This window comes from Dermacentor andersoni, chromosome 5 (assembly GCF_023375885.2).
Source record: "Dermacentor andersoni chromosome 5, qqDerAnde1_hic_scaffold, whole genome shotgun sequence".
NCBI classification, from domain to species: Eukaryota; Metazoa; Arthropoda; class Arachnida; order Ixodida; family Ixodidae; genus Dermacentor; species Dermacentor andersoni.
The window spans coordinates 634,443-656,077 of NC_092818.1; the positions used below are offsets into that span (position 1 = coordinate 634,443).

Here is a 21,635-nt window from a genome sequence, read left to right on the forward strand (position 1 = left end):
TAAAGCAGCCGCAATTGTCGACACCGCTTTGTGGGCTCGGATGCTATCCCACAATGCATACAACTAACCCGTTGCTCTTCACCACGCAGGTTCGTAGCAAGTATTGTCTTTTTGCAAAGAAGTCTAGCAAGTATCTGCTGGTGCAGCTGGAGCTCCCGGTGCTGTGTCGCTATTGCTGTTGAGAGTGTATGTGCCATTTGGTCCTTACTTTTCTTGTCAGGAGACATCGAATCTAACCGGGGTCCCGATAGAGCTGACTTTGTACTAAAAAAGCTGCAAAAACTATCAGCTGGACAAAAAGAAATAATAACAGGAATGAAAGACATTAAAAATCAACTACTGACGACGAATGAGATGGTGTCCGATTTGAATTCCCGAGTGACAGTAGTCGAAAAACATTGCCAAAGCATCATCCCGTTACGAAATGAAATTGAGGCCATAAAAGTAAAAACTACTAAAGTTACTGACCTAGCCACTTGCTTGGAACGGCGTATGGATGACGCTGAAAACCAATCACGTAGAAATAACCAAATTTTTTATGGTGTTCCTGATACTAATCCCTCGGAAACTCCCAGCACCTTAACATTAACGTAGATACAAATGAAATCGAACGGTCACATCGTCTCGGGAGTGGTACCGCTGGGTTCCGTCGCCCTATAATTGTTAAATTTACATACTTTGAGACAGAAGAGACTGACCCATCAGATGGCCGTAAGTTAAAAGGCACTGAACACAGTGTCGGCGAAGATTTTTCTGAGGCTGTGCAGAACGCCCGCAAGCACCTTGTTGCTTTTGCGAAAGCTAAATCGGCTCGCTTTTCATTGCGTTACAAAACATTGCACATAGGTACTAAACGCTGCATATTTGACGAGACATCACAGACCGGCAAAGATACAGCATAGCAACCCTTGTGCAAAACCAGCGTCTTCTAGTGCCTTCCAGTTTGAAACCAGCGGGTTTTTTGGCCCTGGATCGCACTGGGTACGCTGGCGCTCGCTCCGACTCACTGGGACACGAGTGAGAACGCTGGATAAGAGCTGAGTCACACTGAAAGGGACGCTGGTTTCACTGCCATGACGCTGGGGCGCACTGGTTTGTGTGTGCAGGCGCTGGTTCTCGCTGCAGTTCGCTGGTTCGCACTGGAAACTGCGCTGGTTGTGTTTGTGCCACGCTGGTTCCAGTACGCAAGGACGAGCGCTGCTCAATATTAAATGCTTTATACAATTTCATCTCTTGATACTAGTCTCTTGTCCTAAATAACGCTACATCTTGGGGTCAGAAAACTATTTCGCGTCGCAGCTTGGAATAGAGGTGCGTGAGCTGCCCTGTTTATTCATACACATTTGACACTGAAGATCACTTTCGTTTTTTGCATTTTCCCTTTTAACTGGGCGGATAGCTAAATTCTTGAACGAAACCACGCCAACGAAGAGGACTCCGCGTTATTTAGTTGTTCGCACGTGACATATGACTGGGATTCGCCGTTGTCGCAGTGTTGTGGAGTGGACATGAAATGCAGAAGTCGTTCAGACGTGCGTGTACGGACCCCGAGTTCGAAGCCTACCGTTGATTGATATTGTTACGTGTGGAAAGACACAGACGAAAGATGCTATTTACACGCTATTTACACTGGAGCCAGGCAGCCAGGCTGACACTCGCTCGTACCAAGGGCATCGACCAACTTCTTCGTCGTTCTCGCGGCGGCTCGTCTCTTGAGCATCGCTCCATGATATCGTAATATTACCCCCCGGCGGCAAAAGCACCGTCACGGTGCTGTTAAATATCCAAGGTGCATGGAGAGTTGTAGGGCTTGAGTCGGGCAACGTGGACAACGTCACTGGTTGTCACAGCGGAGGACATGGTGGGCGTGGCTAGAGAGATTTCATAGGTGACATCGCGTATCACGCTATATGGGCCTGTGTAACAGGAAAGCACTTTTTCACAAAGGCCGACTTTACGCGATGGTGACCTAAGCAACACAAGGGCGCCGGGCACAAAATGAACATCACGGTGACGGAGGTCGTAGCGTTGTTTCTGCTTGTCTTGAGACACTTGTAGACGAGCACGCGCAAGTTGGCGAGCATTGCCAGCATGGGCGATTGCATCACGGGCATAATCGCTAGTTGAAGCTGTGGCGGATGGATGCATAGTGTCCAGTGGTAGCGTCGGTTCGCGGCCATACTATAGGTAAAACGGGGAAAAGCCAGCAGTTTCGAGACGGGAAGAGTTGTATGCAAAGGTAATGTAAGGTAGAGCCAGGTCCCAGTCACAGGGTCGTCTGAAACGTATTTCGATAGCATGTCTGTAAGGGTGCGGTTCAAATGCCCAGTGAGGCCGTTTGTTTGAGGGGGGTAGGAGGTAGTAAATTTATGCTGTATTGAGCAGGCACGCATGATGTCGTCAATGACTTTGGCCAAAAAGGTGCGGCTGCGGTCTGTAAGCAATTGACGTGGAGCACCGTGCATCAAAATGATATCATGTAGGAGGAAGCCCGCAACATCAGTTGCGCAACTGGTCGGAAGAACACGGGTTACGGCGTAGCGGGTGGCGTAGTCCGCCGCGACGTTTCCTGATGTGGATTCCGGAAATGGGCCGAGAAGGTCCAAGCCGACACGATGGAAGCGCTCGGCAGGGATGTCGAGCGGCTGCAGGTAACCAGCGGAAGCTAGGAAGGCTTCTTGCGTCGTTGGCAAAGTTCACAAGCGGCGACGTAACGTCGTACGGAACGGGCAAGGCCCGGCTAGAAAAACCGGCGACGTACACGGTCATAGGTTCGAGGTACGCCGAGGTGTCCTGCTGTTGGTGCGTCGTGAAGCTCTTCTAGAACGGTGGAGCGGAGGTGTTTAGATATTACAAGCAGAAACTCAGAGCCGTCCGGATGAAGCTTGAAGCTCATCCGTCCGGATGTTTGGAGTACCATCTCGGAGGACGAAGAGGCGTACAACAGCATCGGCCGGAGAGTGTTCATAACGGTCGATGAGTGCTCTGATGTAGGCGTAACGGCGTTGCTCGTTGGCGAAATCAAGCAGCTGGGATACAAAGAACACGCAAGAAGCACTGGCAGTATTGGAGGAGTCAGAGTCGTCAACCGGGTAATGCGACAAACTGTGAGCGTCTTGGTGCAGGCGGCCAGACTTGTACACCACGGAATATGAAAATTCCTGTAGCCTCAAAGCCCATCTACCAAGCCGGCCTGTAGGATCTTTTAGCGATGAGAGCCAGCAGAGCGCATGATGGTAAGTGACTACGGAAAAAGGGCGACCGTAAAGGTAAGGGCGGAACTTCGCAACCGCCCAGACAACAGCAAGGCATTCGCGTTCCGGAATGGAATAGTTGCGCTCCGATGGTGCTAGGAGGCGGCTCGCATAAGCAATAACGCGATCCTTGCCAGGCTGACGCTGGGCTAAGACGGCACCTACGCCATGACCGCTGGCATCTGTACGTAATTCTGTAGGGGCATCAGGGTCGAAGTGGGCGAGAATGGGTGGTGAGGTTAGAAGAGTGACGAAACGAGAGACGGCGGCGGCTTCTGCAGTACCCCACGAGAATTGTACGCATTTCTTCAAAAGATTAGTGAGGGGCCTAGTAATTGTCGCAAAGTTTCGAACAAAACGACGAAAGTACGAGCACCGCGCTACAAAACTTCGAACGTCTGCGGCTGTCTTCGGGACCGGAAACTCTCGGACAGCGCGAGTTTTGCCGGGATCAGGCTGTACTCCGGAAGCGTCAACGAGATGGCCCAGAAGGGTAATTTGTCGGTGGCCAAAACGACATTTGGACGAGTTAAGTTGCAGCTTCACCTTTCTAAATACATCAAGTATAGTTGTGAGACGCTCAAGGCGAGTGTCGAACGTTGGTGAGAAGACGATGACGTCGTCGAGGTAGCAGAGGCATGTGGACCATTTGAAACCTTGGAGCAAGGAGTCCATCATGCGCTCAAAGGTGGCAGGGGCGTTGCATAATCCAAACAGCATTACTTTAAATTGGTATAGGCCATCAGGTGTGATGAACGCGGTTTTTTCTCTGTCCATATCGTCAACAGCAATCTGCCAATATCACGAACGAAGATCAATAGACGAGAAATAGCTGGAACCGTGCAGGCAGTCAAGGGCGTCGTCTATACGTGGGGGCGGGTAGACGTCCTTATTTGTAATGCTGTTCAGATGACGGTAGTCTACACAGGAGCGCCACGTGCCGTCTTTCTTCTTAACCAACACCACAGGTGACGTCCAGGGACTCGATGAAGGCTCAATGATGTTTTAATCGAGCATTTTGTTCCCTTCATCTTAAATTACTCGGCGTTCCGACGCAGAAACTCGGTACGGTCGTCGGTGAATAGGCGCAGCATCGCCAGTAAGAATCCGATGCTTGACCGCTAGCGTCTGGCCTAAAGGGCGATCGTCGAAGTCAAATATATCGTGGTAGGACGATAATACTTCGCAAAGGTCTTCAGCCTGCATAGAGGACAGGTCCGTCGCAACCATTTCCTTTATGTTGGGATCAACGCCCGAGGCTGGCGCGAGGGGCATGCTAAGCTCGCGAGAACCATCGGGCTATAACGCTGCCACGTATTGGTCGCTGAGACAGTCAATGGTGGCAAGGCAAATACCTTGTGGTAGAATTTGCTTTGCTAATCCAAAGTTACAGGCAGGCATGCGAGTGTGGTTCGCAGTAATTGTAAGTATACTGTGAGGCACGGTGACGTCATACAGTATTGGGATGTCGGGCAGAGGAATGACGAGGTAGTCGCCATCAGGAACTGGTGGGAAAGACAACAGTTCAATGTAGGCTATGGACCTTGGCGGCAGGCGAAGAAAGGCGGTGGAGCGTAAGCGGCAGTGGGGTGCGTCAGAAGGTTCTGCGAGCATTGGCAACACAAGGCGAAGGGTACTGGAAGAGCAGTCAATAAGGGCAGAATAGGCGGAGAGAAAATCGAGGCCGATAATGAGGTCGTGGGGGCAATGAGCTATTACGGTGAAGAGGACAGGAGTGTGGCGGCCGGCGATGCTGACACGTGCCGTACACATGCCGATGATAGGCACAGTACCGCCATCCGCAACGCGGACGACGCGTGCCGACGCTGGGGTGAGGAGCTTGTTCAGTCATCGTCGGAAGGCGGCACTCATAATAGAAAGATGTGCTCCTGTATCGATGAGTGCCGTGACAGGATAGCCGTCAACGCCAACGTCAAGAAGGTTTCGGTTCGTGGGTAACGTGAGCAGAGGATTTGAGGGCAGGGTCGACAACGCAGCTTCACCTCCAGAAGCTGCAGTGCCTAGTTTTCCGGCTGGGTCCGGGAGGCGATAGGCGGCGAAGAGAAGCGGCGGGATTGGGGCGAACGAGACTGGTGGCGTCGAGGTGAGGGCGAGCGGCTGTAGTGAAGGTTCGGAGCAGGGACATCAGCGGTAGTGGGTTCATGGCGAGTGGCATAGGGTACAGGAGGTCCAAAGGTGCGGGAATAAGTGGCGGCGTAAGTCCGAGGAGGTGGTGGCCATCGGTTTCGGCAGTGACGGGCGACGTGGCCGATGCGACAGCAGTGGAAGCTGACCGGCTTGTCATCGTCGGTACGCCATTCGGACGGGTTGCGGCGAGATGTGGCAGAAAAGGACTGCCGGGGACGAGGGGGACGCTAGATAACTGGGGAACGCTGGGTCGAGACGTGGAACACACGGTGTTCAGACCCATGTTTTAAAATTCCTGTCTGACGACAGCCTGAATCACCGCAATGGTGGTTGCTGGCGGATCGGGAGGCGTCGTGAAGAAGGCTGTCGAACAGGCGGCCTCGAGTTCGCGGCGAACAATACGGGTGACGTCGTCGCAGGTGGTGGTCTGACGCCGTCGAGCCTCACATGTCGTCGTAACAGCAATGTTGGGTAGCCGCGCAATGTGGTGTGAGATACGGCGGCTCTTAGCCTGTTCAAGGCGACGGCATTCTTTTATAATGGCGTCTATAGTCGAGACGTTGCCGAAAACAAAGTGAAAGCGTCGTCCGCGATGCCTTTTAGCACATGTGCCACTTCGTTTGCTTCGGACATATTATCGTCAGCATCACGGCATAGAGACAAGACGTCGAGGATGTATGAAACGTATGGCTCTGTAGATGACGGAAGACGAGATGCAAGAGCCTTTCTCGCGGCAGCCTTGCGCCCAATGGGGTCGCCGAACAGTTCCCGTAGCTTTTCTTTGAAACTGTCCCAACTGGTTATTTCGTCATCATGCGTTTGGTGCCACATGCGTGGGGTGCCGCCGAGATAAAAGTGACATTGGCGAGCATAATCGTTGGGTCCCACCTGTTGTTAGCACTGGCGTATTCATACAGCTTGATCCAGTCGTCGACATCTTGTCCCTCCAGGCCAGAGAACACACCTGGGTCACGGTGTGGGGCAACCGTGACGATTGGAGCCGTCGGACAAGCCGAAGCCGTTGCAGAGGCGGGCTCGTCACCGCGAGGCATGGTGACAAGTACGGTGTGTCGACCACTTCGGAGTTCCGTGGTGAGGACGGGGATCGTTGACCTCCACCAGAAGTGTTACGTGTGGAAAGACACAGACGAAAGATGCTATTTACACCCTATTTACACTGGAGCCAGGCAGCCAGGCTGACACCCGCTCGTACCAAGGGCACCGACCAACTGCTTCGTCGTTCTCGCGGCGGCTCGTCTCTTGAGCATCGCTCCATGCTATCGTAATAATATTAGAGAGTTTTAAAATAGGGGCCCCAATAGTTTGGGGCCCCAAAGAGCTTTGCGGTTGTTAGCGTTGGGGCACGTAGGAGTGAAGAGTTTTAGAATAGGGTTTTACATTTGCGGATAGCGTCTTGCGCTGACAGCGCCACTACGGCGTTAAAGAAAAGCTATTAGAAATAATTAAATAAAATATACCATTTTATGATAGGAATAATAATTTTGACTTTCGTGTATTCGCATTTAATTGCAATTTAGAGGTTATTCTGTAAGCAGCAAACAATTAGTTGCGCTTAGTTTCGAGCAAACCAACTTTACTAGCCTTCACCAGCAAAGCTTAGCCGTGTTAGGCCTACGAGCCATAAAATGCACAATCGAATTCAAAATCAGCGGCGTCTAATGAGTCAATCTTCGTAACACACGCTAGTTGAGAGAAAGCGATAACCGCAGTCACTTCTCCTAGCTTGCGAACTTCACGCGTAACCCCGAATCGAACCCAGTTTGGTGCTAGGTTAGAGCCGTCGCTTCGATGGGTGCCGCCATGTTTGCCGACGCAAAACTTTTGGGGCCGCTATTTGGGCTCCCGCTAAATCGGTGAAATAGCGTTCCCAACGCAAAACCCTAAGGCAGTTTGCGTCTTTCGCATGCGCAGTGGCTTCGACGCTATTTCTTTGGGGCCCCAAAACGTTTGGGGCCCCTATTCTAAAACTCTCTATTATTGCACCAATAACACAGGTGAGGTGTTTCGTACGCTTCCACTTTCCCTATTATACTAAAAAGTTCTGAGGCTCAAATACACACATTTCAGCTTTCGCCAGCTACCCGCGCCGAGATCGGTCCCCACCGAAGCTTAGGCCTAGCGTATCCGCCGAATCCGTCTGAACGCTATCGGCGCGTCTAGGCTCAGGAATCAAGTAGTCTAACAAGGGTAAATTACTCTATTCTATATTTCAGCTTTCACATCGGTGTTCTTAAAAACACCATTTTTTTTTTTCATGTCTACAGTGGCAGCACAAGAAGCGATGACCGCCGATGTGACGGGTCATAAACCAGGTATATGTGCTGTCGCCGAAGGCACCCAGTACCAGCGTGCGCTTCTCTGACAAAAATATATGACTAGACAAACGTGTTGACAGAAAGGCATCACTGAACTAAGAAAACATTGCGTATTCCTCGCCTGAAGAACCAGAAACGGCTATCGACATCGGCAGTAACAGCCCATACAGAGTCCCGGGTCGGTTGTTCATTTAGGACTTTTTTCGAAGTTGAAATACCAAAGCCCAAGTTAAAATCGATGTTGTGGCACTTCCGAGCATGCAACTGAATACGGACAGCAAATTTTTCTTTATATACAGGCGTGAGGTTTAGTTCCTGGGCGATAGCGCATCTATCATGTCTGTGTGAGACGTATCTCTGTGAAACTAAAACTGCTTCTCGATTTTGACATTGCAAATTATCAGTTCTATTTACATCTGTTGCCGTGGCGTACACTTCCTCTTCAGCCACCGAGGTGAGCGGACGCGGAATGTCGGGCTCTTCACGAGCGGCTTCAGCGACCCTTTTGGGCCGCGGTATCAGGTCAACTGAAAAACCAGGTCAGGACTACCAAATGATTATGCCAACGCTGCCAACAGGTGCGTCCGTTCTTCATACGGTTTTTTTACATGGTGACGTTAAGGCGAGGCCTTACAGAGTGGAACATTTTCGAGACGCTCTTACACGGCTGTCTCTCATGCCGGAAGTGGTTGCACTGGGTTCATATCAAATGAACCATCTGTGGGCGGTGACTTTCAAGGACGAAGAAGGGAAAAAGAGGATTATCGCTGCAGACGCGTTTGATGTCAAAGACCACCGCTGTGTGGTCGTCGACCCGTGTGACAGAGGCGTCCGTATTAAGCTCTACTGGCTCCTTCACGGTGTACCTGACGACGACGTTCGCACTGCCTTGTCGCCTTTTGGAAAGGTGACTGAGATCACCAGGGACAGGTGGCGGGTACAAGGATGCGTTGACAAAGGGTCAACCACCCGTACTGTCACTATCAAGCTGAAGGTAGGCGTCACCGCTGAAGACTTGCCCCACCAGCTGCGAGTGGCGGAAGATGCTGCGCTCGTGCACGTCCCTGGCAGAGCTCCCCTCTGCCTCCGATCCCGCGGCATCGGGCACATCCGACGCGAGTGCCGTGTACCACGCTGTGGGCTTTGTCGTCGTTTCGGCCACGACGAGATCCAGTGCGTCCGAACCTACGCCACAGTGACAGGCCCGGCATTGAGGGAAGATGTCACAGATCACTTGATGGACGTGGTCGACGCAGTGGAAGCCGCAGGTGAAGGGAAAGAGACCCAGCCCTCGGTGTTAACGCCCCTGAAGAAGGCAATGACTGTTAATGACGAAAAGTCATCGGACGGCTGGAAAGACCCATGGAATGACACGGTGGAACCAACTAACTCAATAGAGGTCGAGGTAAAAGAGGCCAAAGAAACGTGCACATCTGCAGAAGTGACGACCGGTGAACAGCACGAAACTGACGACACCGTGATGCCAACGTCAAGTAGTGCACCTGCTAAGAGGCTTCACGAAGAGGCGGATGAGCAAGAGGAAAAGGATCAAGAGACTGGGAATGACGAGCCTCCTCCGAAAGCTACCCCGGGACGCCGACCGGCGTTCAAGCCCAAGCCCGGCGTTCCTGCCAAACGCCGTTCTACAACCCAGACGCCTCCGCGTTAGCGGAGGCGTTCCTGGGTTAGGAAAAATTGTTGTTGGGGTGTGGGGACTGGGGTTTGTGGGCAAGATGTGCGTCGGCCGTCGTCATTGGGCTTTGATGTCTAGAAAACCATGGTCCGCGTCCCTAGACCGTCGAGTTATCGTAGCAGATGTGAGACGGACGATGTGCGGTAATTGGTCTGGATTCTCCTCCCGTTAAATGGCAGCTAATTTTTCGACTGGTCTTTGTGTCGCGACGTTGAACGTGCGTGGACTTAGCGGGCGTAGAAGGCAATGCCAAGTTAACCGTATTCTTATTGAAAATAATATTGACTTATTGGCCATTCAAGAAACAAAAATTGCAACTGATGAATGCACGGAGCAAATGGTTAACGTTTTCCGTCCTCGATATACCGTAAGTGTATGTCATGCGGCGGGTAGGTCTGGGGAGTGCCTTATTCTTTTGCGTAGCAGTATTGCTGTAGTTGAAGCCGTCACATCATCCGAGGATGGCAGAATGGTCCTCTGCGATTTTACTTTTTCAGAGATGCCTTGGAGGGCTATATGTGTTTATGCTCCGAACGTAGCACGGGAGTGGGAAGTGTTTTTTGGTGATATTCAGCAGTACTTGAATTGTGAAAGACATGTCATATTACTGGGTGATTTTAATTGTGTTTGCTTTCCAGAAGATAAATCTAAGTTGACTAGTGTTTGTGATAAAAGTGCGTTGCTATTAAGTTCTATTGTAAGGCAACAAGAGCTTGAAGACATTGGTTACGTGTTGTCAAGTGAAAACCATACCATGTATACGCACTATCAAGGTCAGTGTCATGGCAGGCTAGACAGAATTTATGCTCCGTTAACCTTTGTACCGTTATTTTCAAGTTATCGAGTCAAGTTTTTTCAAGTTATCAAGCGATCATTGCCTCGTTATGTCAACCATAGGAAAGAAACAAAAACCATCTAAATTCAGCTGGGACTTATAGAAGCTAAATGATAAGCTTTCGTAAGACGACGTTTTTCAAAAGGCAGTTCAAGAAAAGCTCGAAAATTTGCTCAGCATAACTACGTCAGCGTTCTTCATTGCAGAACGGGAACTCTTCAAAAGAGACGTTAAATTCACCGCGATAGAAAGAGCATGCGTAGTCTGTCACAAAGAAAAAGAGCGTGAGAAGGAATTACACCTTAGGCTAAAATATATGTTCAGCGCAGAAAGCTCTTCGCCTGGCTTATTTTGAAAGAAATTAAAGAAGTTAAGTCTGAACTTGCAGTCATGGATGAAGAAAAGTACAGGGGTGCGGTATTAAGGGCAAGGGCGGAGAGTTTATGGATGGGGGAGACGCCTACCAAGCGAGCAATAAGTGACGAGAAGAAACACGCGGTTTCCAATGAAATAACAGAAATAACTTATCAAGGGGAAGTCACTAGTGATGTTGGAATGATCGAGCACGCATTTGAGTCTTATTATGAAAGTTTGATGGGGAAAAAGACATGTGATATCGAAAGGTTTAGAACTGACTTCTTGCCATTAGTGCCAACATTATCAGACGAGGTCTGTGAAACGCTCGACAGACCAATAAGCCTTTCAGAAGTTGAGGATGCGATTGACGAACTTACTCCCGGCAAGTCGCCGGGGCCTGATGGTCTGGGAAGGGCTTTCTATAAGAGCTTTAAAAGTGGAATAGCTGTAGCACTACATCGCGTGATAAGGGAGATGTACGAGAATAAGGAAGCACCTCCTTCTTTTCGGACATCACACGTTATTTTAATTCCTAAAGTAAAAGATCGTGCGCGACTTTTGGCGGTTGAAGCCTACAGACCAATAAGCTTGACAAATACGGACTATAAAGTTTACACTAAAGTACTGGTGCAACGATTGCAGACCGTTATAAAAGAACTTGTGGGCCCCCATCAGACATGCGGTATCAAAGGCAGATCGATCTTTTCGAATATACATACTGCAAGGACCATACTGAAATGCTGCGATGAGATAGAGGACAGAGTCGCTATGATACAAATTGACCTTGAAAAGGTTTTGACAGAGTCGTCCAGGATGTCATATTTTTGATCTTAGAACATGTCAAAGCCGGTGCAGTGATAACAGATGGAGTAAGAATGGTATACAAAGATTGCACTGCGCCGTTAGTAATTAATAGAAAATTAGGCGCCAGTATAAAAGTGGAATCATCAGTAAAACAAGGATGCTGTTTGTCGCCTCTTTTATTTGCCTTGTATTTAGAGCCTTTCTGTTTGAAAATAATTCAGAGCCAATCTATTCGTGGGTTTATCTACGCGGGAATTGAGACTCGAGTTCTGGCTTATGCAGATGACGTGGCAATTTTTTGCCGTGATACAGAAAGCGTGAATAACACTATGAAAGAGGTTGTTTCCTTTTGCGCCGTAACTGGAAGTGTTGTCAGCTGGACTAAGTGCCTAGGTTTATGGCACGGAAGCTGGCCACAGGTACCCGAGTTTTTTTGCAATATGAACTGGAGCGTTACCCCTGAAAAATATCTTGGGGTGCCATTACAACATTATCGTGACAGTGCCGCGCATTGGATCGAAGAAGTAAAAAGAGTTAAAGATCAGACAGAAAAGTGGGGCGGGCATAATTTTTCGATGTTTTCAAGAGCTAGTGTTTGCAATTTGTTTTTAGTTACAAAGGTGTATTATGTACTACAAGTGTTATGCATGGCAAGGATTTCGGTGCAGAAACTTCACAGAGTGTTTGCGGTATATTTATGGGGATCCACTTGGGAGAGAACTAGCCGGTGTAACTTGTTTCATTCGGTGAAGAATGGAGGACTAGGATTAACACATTTGCTTTTAAAACAGATTGTTAGTAGGTTCCTTTTCTTAAGGGACCAAAGTGATATATTTCTGCGTACTGTTATTCAGGTGAGGTTGAGTTCTTCCTTGCCTGAGTGGGTCGTCTCATCAGCAAATGAACGTACTCGAACACCAATTGGCTTTCTGAGGGAAGTTGTTATGTCCTTTTCTTTACTGAAAGCGCATTTCTCGAATGAATTTTTGACTTCAGTGACGCGTAAGAAACTTTATAGTGATCTGGTTGATGTTTTCTTGCCGCATCCTGTTTACCGCATGATGTATAACTTAGGACCTGAACGGAATGTGCTGAAACGCGTTAGAAAAATGCCGGTTAGATCTTCAGCGAAAACCTTCTTTTTTCAATTGCATTCGGGCACTCTCCTTGTGAAGCCATGGCTGCAAAGCAAGGGCTTCTTTGTTCCATGGTCTGTTAACTGCATCATATGTAAGAAACCTGACACTATTGAGCACATCTTTTTGGATTGTCATGACTCAGTTTTCTTGTAGGATGTTCTAAAACGAACTCTGAAGAAAGAACTGCCGTTAAGTCCTTTCGGTATTCGGTTCTTACCGTGTGCAGACACAGGGGGAGTGCCGGCTGACTTGGTAATGCTTTTGTGTATCAGCAGCGTGTGGAAAACGCGCATGGATATCAGGAATGCCCGCGTAGATGAAAGGTCTGCGAGGGAACACCTAAGTGAAAGTCTTAGGTACACACGTGATGCCCTCAAGCACATGAATGAACCTCCAGAGTGGTTTGAGGAGCTTGACACTTTGGCGTCTGTGATATCCTCTTTGAGTGCCTTTTAAATATGTAGTCTCTCGAAGTGATGTAATATTTTTCTGCACCAAATGACCTACTTTGTACGCGTTTGAGTGGTGTTGAAATCAAGGTAATAAAGAAAAAAAAAGTTGCCGTGGCGTAGGAGTAATGTAGCGGGCTTGGGATCTGTAGGTTGGATGTTCGAATCCTGGTTGTAGCACCTGTATTGTTACGTTTTTTTTTTTTTTTTTATTGCACTCGAACGCTGTCTGTAGCTTTCTGTATTCAAAAAAATATATGCGGCATCCAGGCCCCACGCATTTAACGCGCTAGAGCTGTTTTTCGCACCGGTAGCCAGCGCCTCCCAGTACGCCGCACATGCCCAGCGCGCGGCACTGGGCCCATAATGCGGCGCACTGGGTTTCGCAATAGGGAACCGCATTATCCTACGAATCTAAGAACTCGCCCTGCCATCCAGCAGAATAATCTGTCCTATTCAGTAATTTTCACGAACATACGCAGCTTTCTACCAAAGCGTGAATACTTATCAAGCCTCATGTCATCATGCGCCAGTAACTTACTGATACTCATGGAAACGTGGCTTACAAAGAAAAATTGTGACGCAGAAGTCCTGGCCGACCTTCCCAACTGCGACGTTTATCGATGCGGTCGGAGAGACGCACGTGGTGGAGGCCTAATGACCGCGGCTACCACCGCGGTCATGAGGCCGCCGTGAGGGTGTATGGCTGCGTCTGTGTAGACCACTCCGTCTTGCGAGCCGTAGCGTCGCTAAATGGCTTCACTACGGGCCTGCCGACGGCCCTGATGGAACTCAGGGTCCATGTTGCGGGGTAGAGGTGGGGCATAAATATGCCCCCTGACCTTTCGCGGAATCGTCATGTACTCTGTAACCTCGGGGATAGCCTCGAGACTGAGCTTCCGGAGGACAGTGCGTCTAGCCGGGGTTGGCAAGAGCCGATGGACTTGGGCTGTGTGGTGAGCGTCTAAGAGCTCCTCGATCGTGCTGCGCATGCCTAAGGCCTCTAGCCTTACGGTGGCCGCGTGGTCCGGAAGACCCAGGGCTGCCTTTGTGCTTCGTCAGATCATTGTGTTTAATTCAGGCTAAGTCCTTGGCTGCGAGTTTGACATATGGTGTTGAGTACATGCTTCTGCTGGTTATGTATGCCTGCACAAGTCGAAGAAGATCGCCCTCGCCCATGCCGTGGTGCCGATTAGCCACCCGGCGAATGAGCTGTAGTATGTAGTTGGTCGCCCTCTGGAGTTTCTTTAACATGAGCCCGCAGCGCACCGTGTTCTCAAAGTCTGGCCCCAATATTTTGATACTGGGGCGCTCCGGGATGGCTCTCGGACCTTAAGTTCAAGGAAGCGCCTTCTCCGCGGTAATCCCCTGGGACCGCTACTTCTGCCGGGTTTGATCAGGATGTATTCGGACTTTTCCGATGAGCACGTCAGGCCGCTCGACTCCGCAGAAGCTTGTACGACGTCGATTCCGCGTTGCATGATCTCTTGAAGAGTATGTGGATCATCCGCCGCGTCCCATAACGTCGCGTCGTCAGCGTAGAGGCTGTGGTGAAGCCCGGGGATAGAGCACAGCAGGTCTGGGAGCCCGCGCATCACCGCCTTAAAGAGAAAAGGGGAGATGAATGATCCCTACGGCGTGCCTCGGCTCCCCAGCTCTATAATGTCAGTTTCATGTTCGCCGACTTTGATCCGGCACTTCCGGTCGGTGAGAAAGTTTCGGACGTATTGGTATGCTTGGCTTCCGATACCCAGTTGGGTCAGGCCCTCGAGCACCGCTGCATGGGCGACATTGTCGAAGGCCTTCTTCATGTCGAGGCCCAGGAGGCACCGGAATTGGCGGGCGTCCGCCGGACTTTTGGGTTGCGTCACCTGCCTTTTTAATTGAAGTAGTACATCTTGGGAGGACAGGTGTGGCCTGAAATCAAACATAAAGTGGGGGAACTCGTCCCCATCTTCTACGTGTTGATTCAGACTGTCTAGAACCACGTGCTCCATCAGTTTGCCGACGCATGATGTGAGTGAAATCGGCCTGAGGTTGTCTGCATTGAGTGGTTTGCCTGGTTTTGGTATCAAGACGATCGTGGACGTCTTCCACTCTTCCGGGATGGCGCCCGTCTTCCAGCATTCGTACAGAACTCGGTGCGCTGGTTCATTGCGGCCTCGTCCAGGTTGCGTAGGATCTTGTTGGTAACGCAGTCCGAACCCGGCTTTCCGGTCCGGCGAGTGAAGCGATCGGACGCATGTCACCTCGGCTCCGTCATTTTTCGACAGGAGCCACGGACCAATTCGTCGAACCCTGCCAATTTTGCATCCATCGGACGCAGCAAGTTGCCCGGCACACAGGGACATCACTTTCATCAAGGTGGGCCAAATTTTTCGCCAATTTAGAGCGGACTTTCACTCGTGCTTGGCGGCGCCGCCGCTAAGCCTAACAGCTGCACCGGCGCCCGGCGTCGAAGAAGCCGCTCTCCGCACCAACATGGCGAACTCCCCACCTCAACGCGGCTACGACCCGGAGGCCATGGCCTGGTCGACGATTCCTCAAGCCAAGGAACCCAATTCGGCAACGTCGGACCAGCTCCGGAACGAAAATCTCCTGCGTCTCGTTGAGAGCCGCTCTCAGCGCCGGAACGTCAAATTGACGGCAGACGCCACAACGACAACCGGCAAGTCGACCTCACCTCAGCACGGTCCCGTCTCGCGTGTGGCCAAGGACCGCCAACTTAAATCAACATGGAGGCCCAAAGCTCTCCCCAAGTTCCAATCCGACGATTTCGTCGTGATCATCAAGCCCCGAGCCACTGTGGCCATCGGGAGTGCCTTCCAATATGGTGAGCTGGGCCTGGCCATGCGTGCCTACCTCGGACCGCAAATGGCGGCGGAACTCAGCTTCGTCTTTTCCCGCGAGCAAAATCTACTCATTGCGAGCACCAAGAACGCCTACGTGGCGGACCGCCTGCTTGGTGATTTCGTGATCAAAGCGGCTCAGGGAGACGTGCCACTGCGGGGCCATCTCAAGCAAAATGGCGAAGAAATTTGCTACGGCGTCATCACTGTGGCAAATCAAGAAACAGGGGAAACTCTGAAAGACGGTATCCAGTGGAGGCATGGCACCATCTTAGAAATTCGTAAATTTGGAACCTCCAATAAGGCTCGCCTGACTTTTGCCGGAAAAGTGAGGCCCCGGACAGTGAACTACAACTCGGAGATTGTCCAAGTGCAGCCCTACCTACGCACTATCCCTGCCTGTGGTGTGTGTGGCACCGTGGGCCATAGAGCAGACTCATGTCCAAATCCAATGCAAGACAAGTGCGGCCTGTGTGGACTGCAGGCTCCTTTCGTGGAAGGGTTGCGGGCCCCTCATGAGTGCAATCCTAAATGTGCTGTTTGTGGTGGCGGCCATCCCACAAACTCCAGAGACTGTACTGCCAAGTACCGCCTCGACACCAAGATGGCCGCCCAAAAGGGCGGAAAACCTGGCGCGACGAGGAAGAAGCCAGGTCAGCAGCATCGCGCCACCGGCGGTGACTCAGCTCCCCGCGGTGACGTCACCAACTCCAAGAAGCAAGCGCCCCCAAGCGGGCGTGACGCTAAGGGCGACCAAGCGCCACCACACGGCGGATCAGGGAAGCAAGCCCACTACCAAGGCGAGACCGGTGCCTGGGCAACTGCAGTCAAAAAAGGAAAACAGGTGAGCGGCTCGGGCAGGGTTGCCTCCTCCTCCCAACCACGTTCTCCTTCCCTTAGCTCGACGACTGACGCCGAGCTTCACAACTTGGTAGCATCTCTCCGGGTCCAAAACGAGATGGTACTTGCCAAAATTGAAGCCTTAGAAGCTAAAACCGCTGCTCCCCCCCAATCTGCACCCCTAGCAGAAGCCATGGAGAGCGACGCGGCGGCGCCGGTGACGTCGGACGCCTTTGTGGCCAATGTTGAAGCCCGTCTTAACGCCAAATGCGAGACCCTTATCGGGACGGCAATGGAACGCATCATTGCCAAGGTCATGGAGGCCCTTCCTACCATGATTGCCCAACATGTCGCGAATCTCCCCCGCACGTCTCGCAGGGCCGGTCCTCTTAAAGATGTATCCGGTCGGCCCGCCAAATCGTCGCGTCGAGCAATTGATCTGGAAGATGATGAGTACAGCTGCCCCCTATCAGGAGCTGAATTTCAGCCCCTGGTTGCTGGCTCCGGGACACCTACCTTCCCTCCTCTAACCCCTAAATCCGAACATGGCGGGACAACCTCGGTGTAGGCGTTCCCTCTTATCTAAATTGGCATATCCTGTCACTGTAACTCAATGGAACTGCCGAGGACTACGGTCTCGTACTAAGCGGGCCAACCTTCGGCTTTTCCTTTCAACTTTTGAGCATATGCCCGCCGTGGTGGCCCTTCAAGAGCCAGGAAGGGCCGCCACCTTAACAAACTATACGACGTTTCAGCAGGACCCCTCGTCTTGTATATGCGTTCATAAAAATTATACCGCAAATATGGTCGACTTAGACCTCCACCTTGAGTTTTCCCATGTAATGGTGACTCTCCTCCCCCTCTGCAAACAGGACTCACCATTCCACATTCTAAATGTCTACTGCACACCCAAATTGCCGAATGTATCATTCTCCGACCTCTTTAGCCGTGCGCTAAGAGTTGCGGGTCGGGATCCCCTCTTGATTGTTGGCGATTTCAACGCCCCCCCTCGAGTCTGGGGGTACCAGCGTGAAGAGAAACGGGGACGCAAGTTGGCGGAGCTTGCGTCAACGTTGGGCCTCACTCTTCACACGGACCCCGTCCACCCAACCCGTATAGGCAATTCCGTGACACGGGATACATGTCCGGATTTGACCTTTACCCGCAACATTCAGTATGCAGACTGGGTCAACACAGAGGAAACCCTCGGTAGCGACCACTGCATTCTAAACACTACAATTCGGACCAAGCCATTAGCAAAACCCACAACACAAGCCCGACTCCCAGATTGGTCCAAGTTTAGGCAAAGTTACAACACAGCGACATCTATACTCGAGCAAGGCTACCAGTCATGGTCCCCACAATTGGTTTCTAGCCTTCGCTCCACCGAAACCAAAATTCACCTTTCCGAGGCGGTATCGGACGTGGATAACCACCTCCTCCACCTCTGGGAAGCGCGGCATTGCCTCGTCCGCCGGTGGCGCCGACAAAAGCATAACCGCAAACTTAAGGCTCGGCAAGCTCACCCAGCGGGCGGCCGAGTATGCGGCCCAGCTCGCAGACGCCAACTGGGTGGATCGTTGCAACACGGCGGCGCGCCAGATGTCCAGCAGGAATACCTGGCGGCCCTTCCGCGCCCTTATCGACCCAACGCAGACACGCACAGAAACTCATAAACATCTGCAACGTGCCATACACAGTTTTCACGGCAACACAACTCAGCTAGCGCACAAGTTACGGGACCAATACTTGTGCACTACCCAGGACCCCTGCGGATCGGCGTACTCTTATGCAGGTTCGGAGAACGCTGAGCTGGATCAGCCGTTCCAGCTCCACGATTTGCGGGCAGCCCTGGCGAAAATGAAACGTGGCACAGCCCCGGGTCGGGACAAAATTACAGTCAAATTACTCGCTAACTTACCCGACCCGGCCTACCAGTCCTTATTGGATTAAATCAATTCAATCTGGCTCGGGGACGCGCCACTCCCCAACGATTGGAAAACCGCTCTGGTCACTTTCATTCCCAAACCTGGCAAGGCCATCAACACAGACAACCTTCGCCCCATCTCTCTCACCTCGTGTGTGGGCAAACTAATGGAGACGATGGTGCGTGACAGGTTGTCCGAGTTCATGGAAAATCAACACATCTTCGCAGACTCCATGTTCGGATTTCGCCCGCACAGGTCCGCACAGGATGTTCTGCTACAACTCAATCGGGACATCCTTGACACGGTCGAATGCCCCCACAACGATAAGGTCGTACTCGCCTTAGACTTGAAGGGGGCCTTCGACAACGTTACTCACGAGGTAATACTCACCCATCTTTCACAAACCGGCTGCGGACGCAACGCGTTCAGATACATTCGGCAATTTTTGACAGATCGTGACTCCTACATTAAAATTCAGGACACTGAACACGGTCCCTTCCGACTTGGAACCAGAGGAACACCACAGGGTGCGGTGCTGTCTCCTCTCCTATTCAATCTGGCTATGATGCACCTGCCGGCCCAATCGGGTGCTGTCGCTGGTGCGCAGCATGCGCTGTATGCCGATGACATCACCCTGTGGGCCACGCAGGGCTCACTCGGAGACATTGAGGCCAACCTGCAACAAGCGGCGACCATAGTGGACCGTTATGCTCGCCACTGTGGCCTGCAATGCTCCCCTCAAAAGTCTGAATTTGTACACATACGCCCCTCACCAATGTGTACAGCCAAAATTGAGCTCTTTCTGGAGACAGGACCAATTCCTGACCACACTGAAGTCCGGGTACTGGGGCTTTTCATTGATCAACATAGACGGTCGAACACTACCCTGGCCTAGCTCCGCAAGGTGGGGGACCAGGTGGGACGCATGGTCCGCCGAGTTTCCAACAAACGCGGGGGGTTGCGGTGCAAAGACGCCTTGCGGCTGGCGCATGCATTCGTGACCAGCCGAATCTTATATTCGGCTCCTTACCTCCACCTTCGGAAACAAGACGAGGATGCACTCGAAGTCATCCTCCCCAAATTATTAAGAGAGCCCTCAATCTCCCCGTGAACACCTCCAACCAGTGACTCCTGGGTCTAGGCATGGTGAACACGTTCCGGGAGCTCCGAGAGGCTCACTTAACTAACCAATACACACGCCTCTCTAAGACACTGACGGGCCGCCGCCTCCTTGCCCGACTACACATCCAACACACCACCCTTATGGAAGAGCGAGTACGACTCCCTTTCGAGTGGAGATGCGCCCTCCACGTACGCCCTCTTCCTAACAACATGACACGTGAGGACCATAATGGTCGGCGCCTGGCGCGGGCGGAAGCCCTGGGCCGCCATTATGGGCCGAAACCCGGCACTTGTTACGTGGACGCCTCCGGCCCCCACCATGGAGGATGGTACACGGCCGCAGTCGTCCACCAGTCCAAAACAATTAACGGGCTTACATTTCGCGCCCGCGACATAACTCATGCGGAGGAGGTCGCCATTTCACTGGCTGCTACCCACTCTGATTCCAAAACAATTATCTCCGACTCGCGAAGGGCCTGTCGGAACGTCGAGCAAGGCTCCATACTCCATACTTAGCCTACCGACTACTTCAAAGTTGCACCTACACCGGGGACCCCGCTCACCGGAACATAGTATGGGCTCCTGCTCATATGGGTCTCGAGGGGAATGAGGCAGCTGATGCCGCCGCCCGTGCGCTCTCTCTCCGGCCTTCCTTTCTCGACCCCCTAGATCAGGATCTTGAATTCAATCCCGCGTATTCTTTTAAAGACATTGTCCTGCATTGTCAGACTGTTTTGTGGGCCTGCCCATCTAACCCAGCTATTGCCCCTCACCCCACCCCACTCGGGAGGACTGGGAGGCGACCCTGCTCGGCTGCTATGACCTGCAGGCCCAAAGGGCCTTGGTCGAGCGCGCCCGGGCAGCGGCCGACGCCACTGGGGTCCCGTACTAGGGATTCCACCCAGTATATTAAGTGCCGGGCCCTTAAGGTCCGGCCCGTGTGCGTGCCTCCATGTGCTTCTCGTCTGAGAGCAATAAAAGTTTTTCACCACCACCACCAGTCCGAACCCGACGCCAACTTCATCCGCAGCTTAAAGGCGGCGGCCGACACCTCAGCGAATGTAGTCTGCGTCTATATGCGCGTTCGGCCGGCCGTGGTAGGCCGCAGGTAACGGTGTCTTGAGTTGCGGGCCGATGTACTTGTCTCGCATCTCGGCCAGGAACGCCCCCGGGTCCTGAGCATGTCTGTGGATTAATTTGGCCACGTTTCTTCTGCTTTCGGCCCTGGCGGTGTCCGGGTTTAGGAGGTGGCGTAGGAGGTGCCACGTCCGGGCTGCGCTGAGGCGTCCCTTCATGCGATCACATATTTCGTACCATTGCTGCCGGGTGACCTCGGTCGCGTGATCGGAGATCTCTGCGTCGAATCGAGTGATTATTTCCTTTAGGGCTTGGTTATCTTTCCCCTGCTGTTGCCAACGCCGGAGCATGGTCGGTCTTGCCTGCGACATGTGTAGCAGCCTGCTGTCGACATTGGAGGTTTCCGAGGCGTCTTCCGGGCCAAGATTCTCCGTATGCTCTTCCACGTCGCCTAGGAGTTGGCTCGTACAGGATGAGATATTGGCGATGGATCCCTCACTGGCTGGCACTCTTCTGGACTCGCAGAATTTGTCCCAGTTTGTAGCCGAGAAGCGATGCTTCCGGCGACGCTTGCCGTGTGCATGGATTTCCGTGTGAAGGATGCAGTGGTCGCTTCCCAGAGTTTCGCCGGCGTTCGTCCAGGCGTAGTCTTGCGAGTGGACGACGAACGTCAGGTCCGGGTTAGTGTCTACCTGACCTCGGCTGCCGATTCTGGTGCGGGTGGTAGTATCGTTCATTAGCGTGAGGCCCAACTCTTGCGCGGCTTCTGGTAGATGTCTTCGCTTGCGGGGGTCGCCCAGGTAT

The 21,635-nt window shown here is 52.0% G+C and overlaps 2 protein-coding genes across 2 annotated transcripts in view; both read left to right on the forward strand.

Moving 5' to 3' along the window:
* Positions 1–21,635, forward strand: part of spab (space blanket) — a 326,364-nt gene that overhangs the window by 16,706 nt on the left and 288,023 nt on the right. The gene's annotated exons all lie outside the window — the stretch shown is intronic.
* On the forward strand, positions 8,208–9,407 carry LOC140218656 (uncharacterized). The gene has a single exon (XM_072288503.1). It carries the CDS (start codon positions 8,208–8,210, stop codon positions 9,405–9,407), a length of 1,200 nt encoding a protein of 399 aa, XP_072144604.1.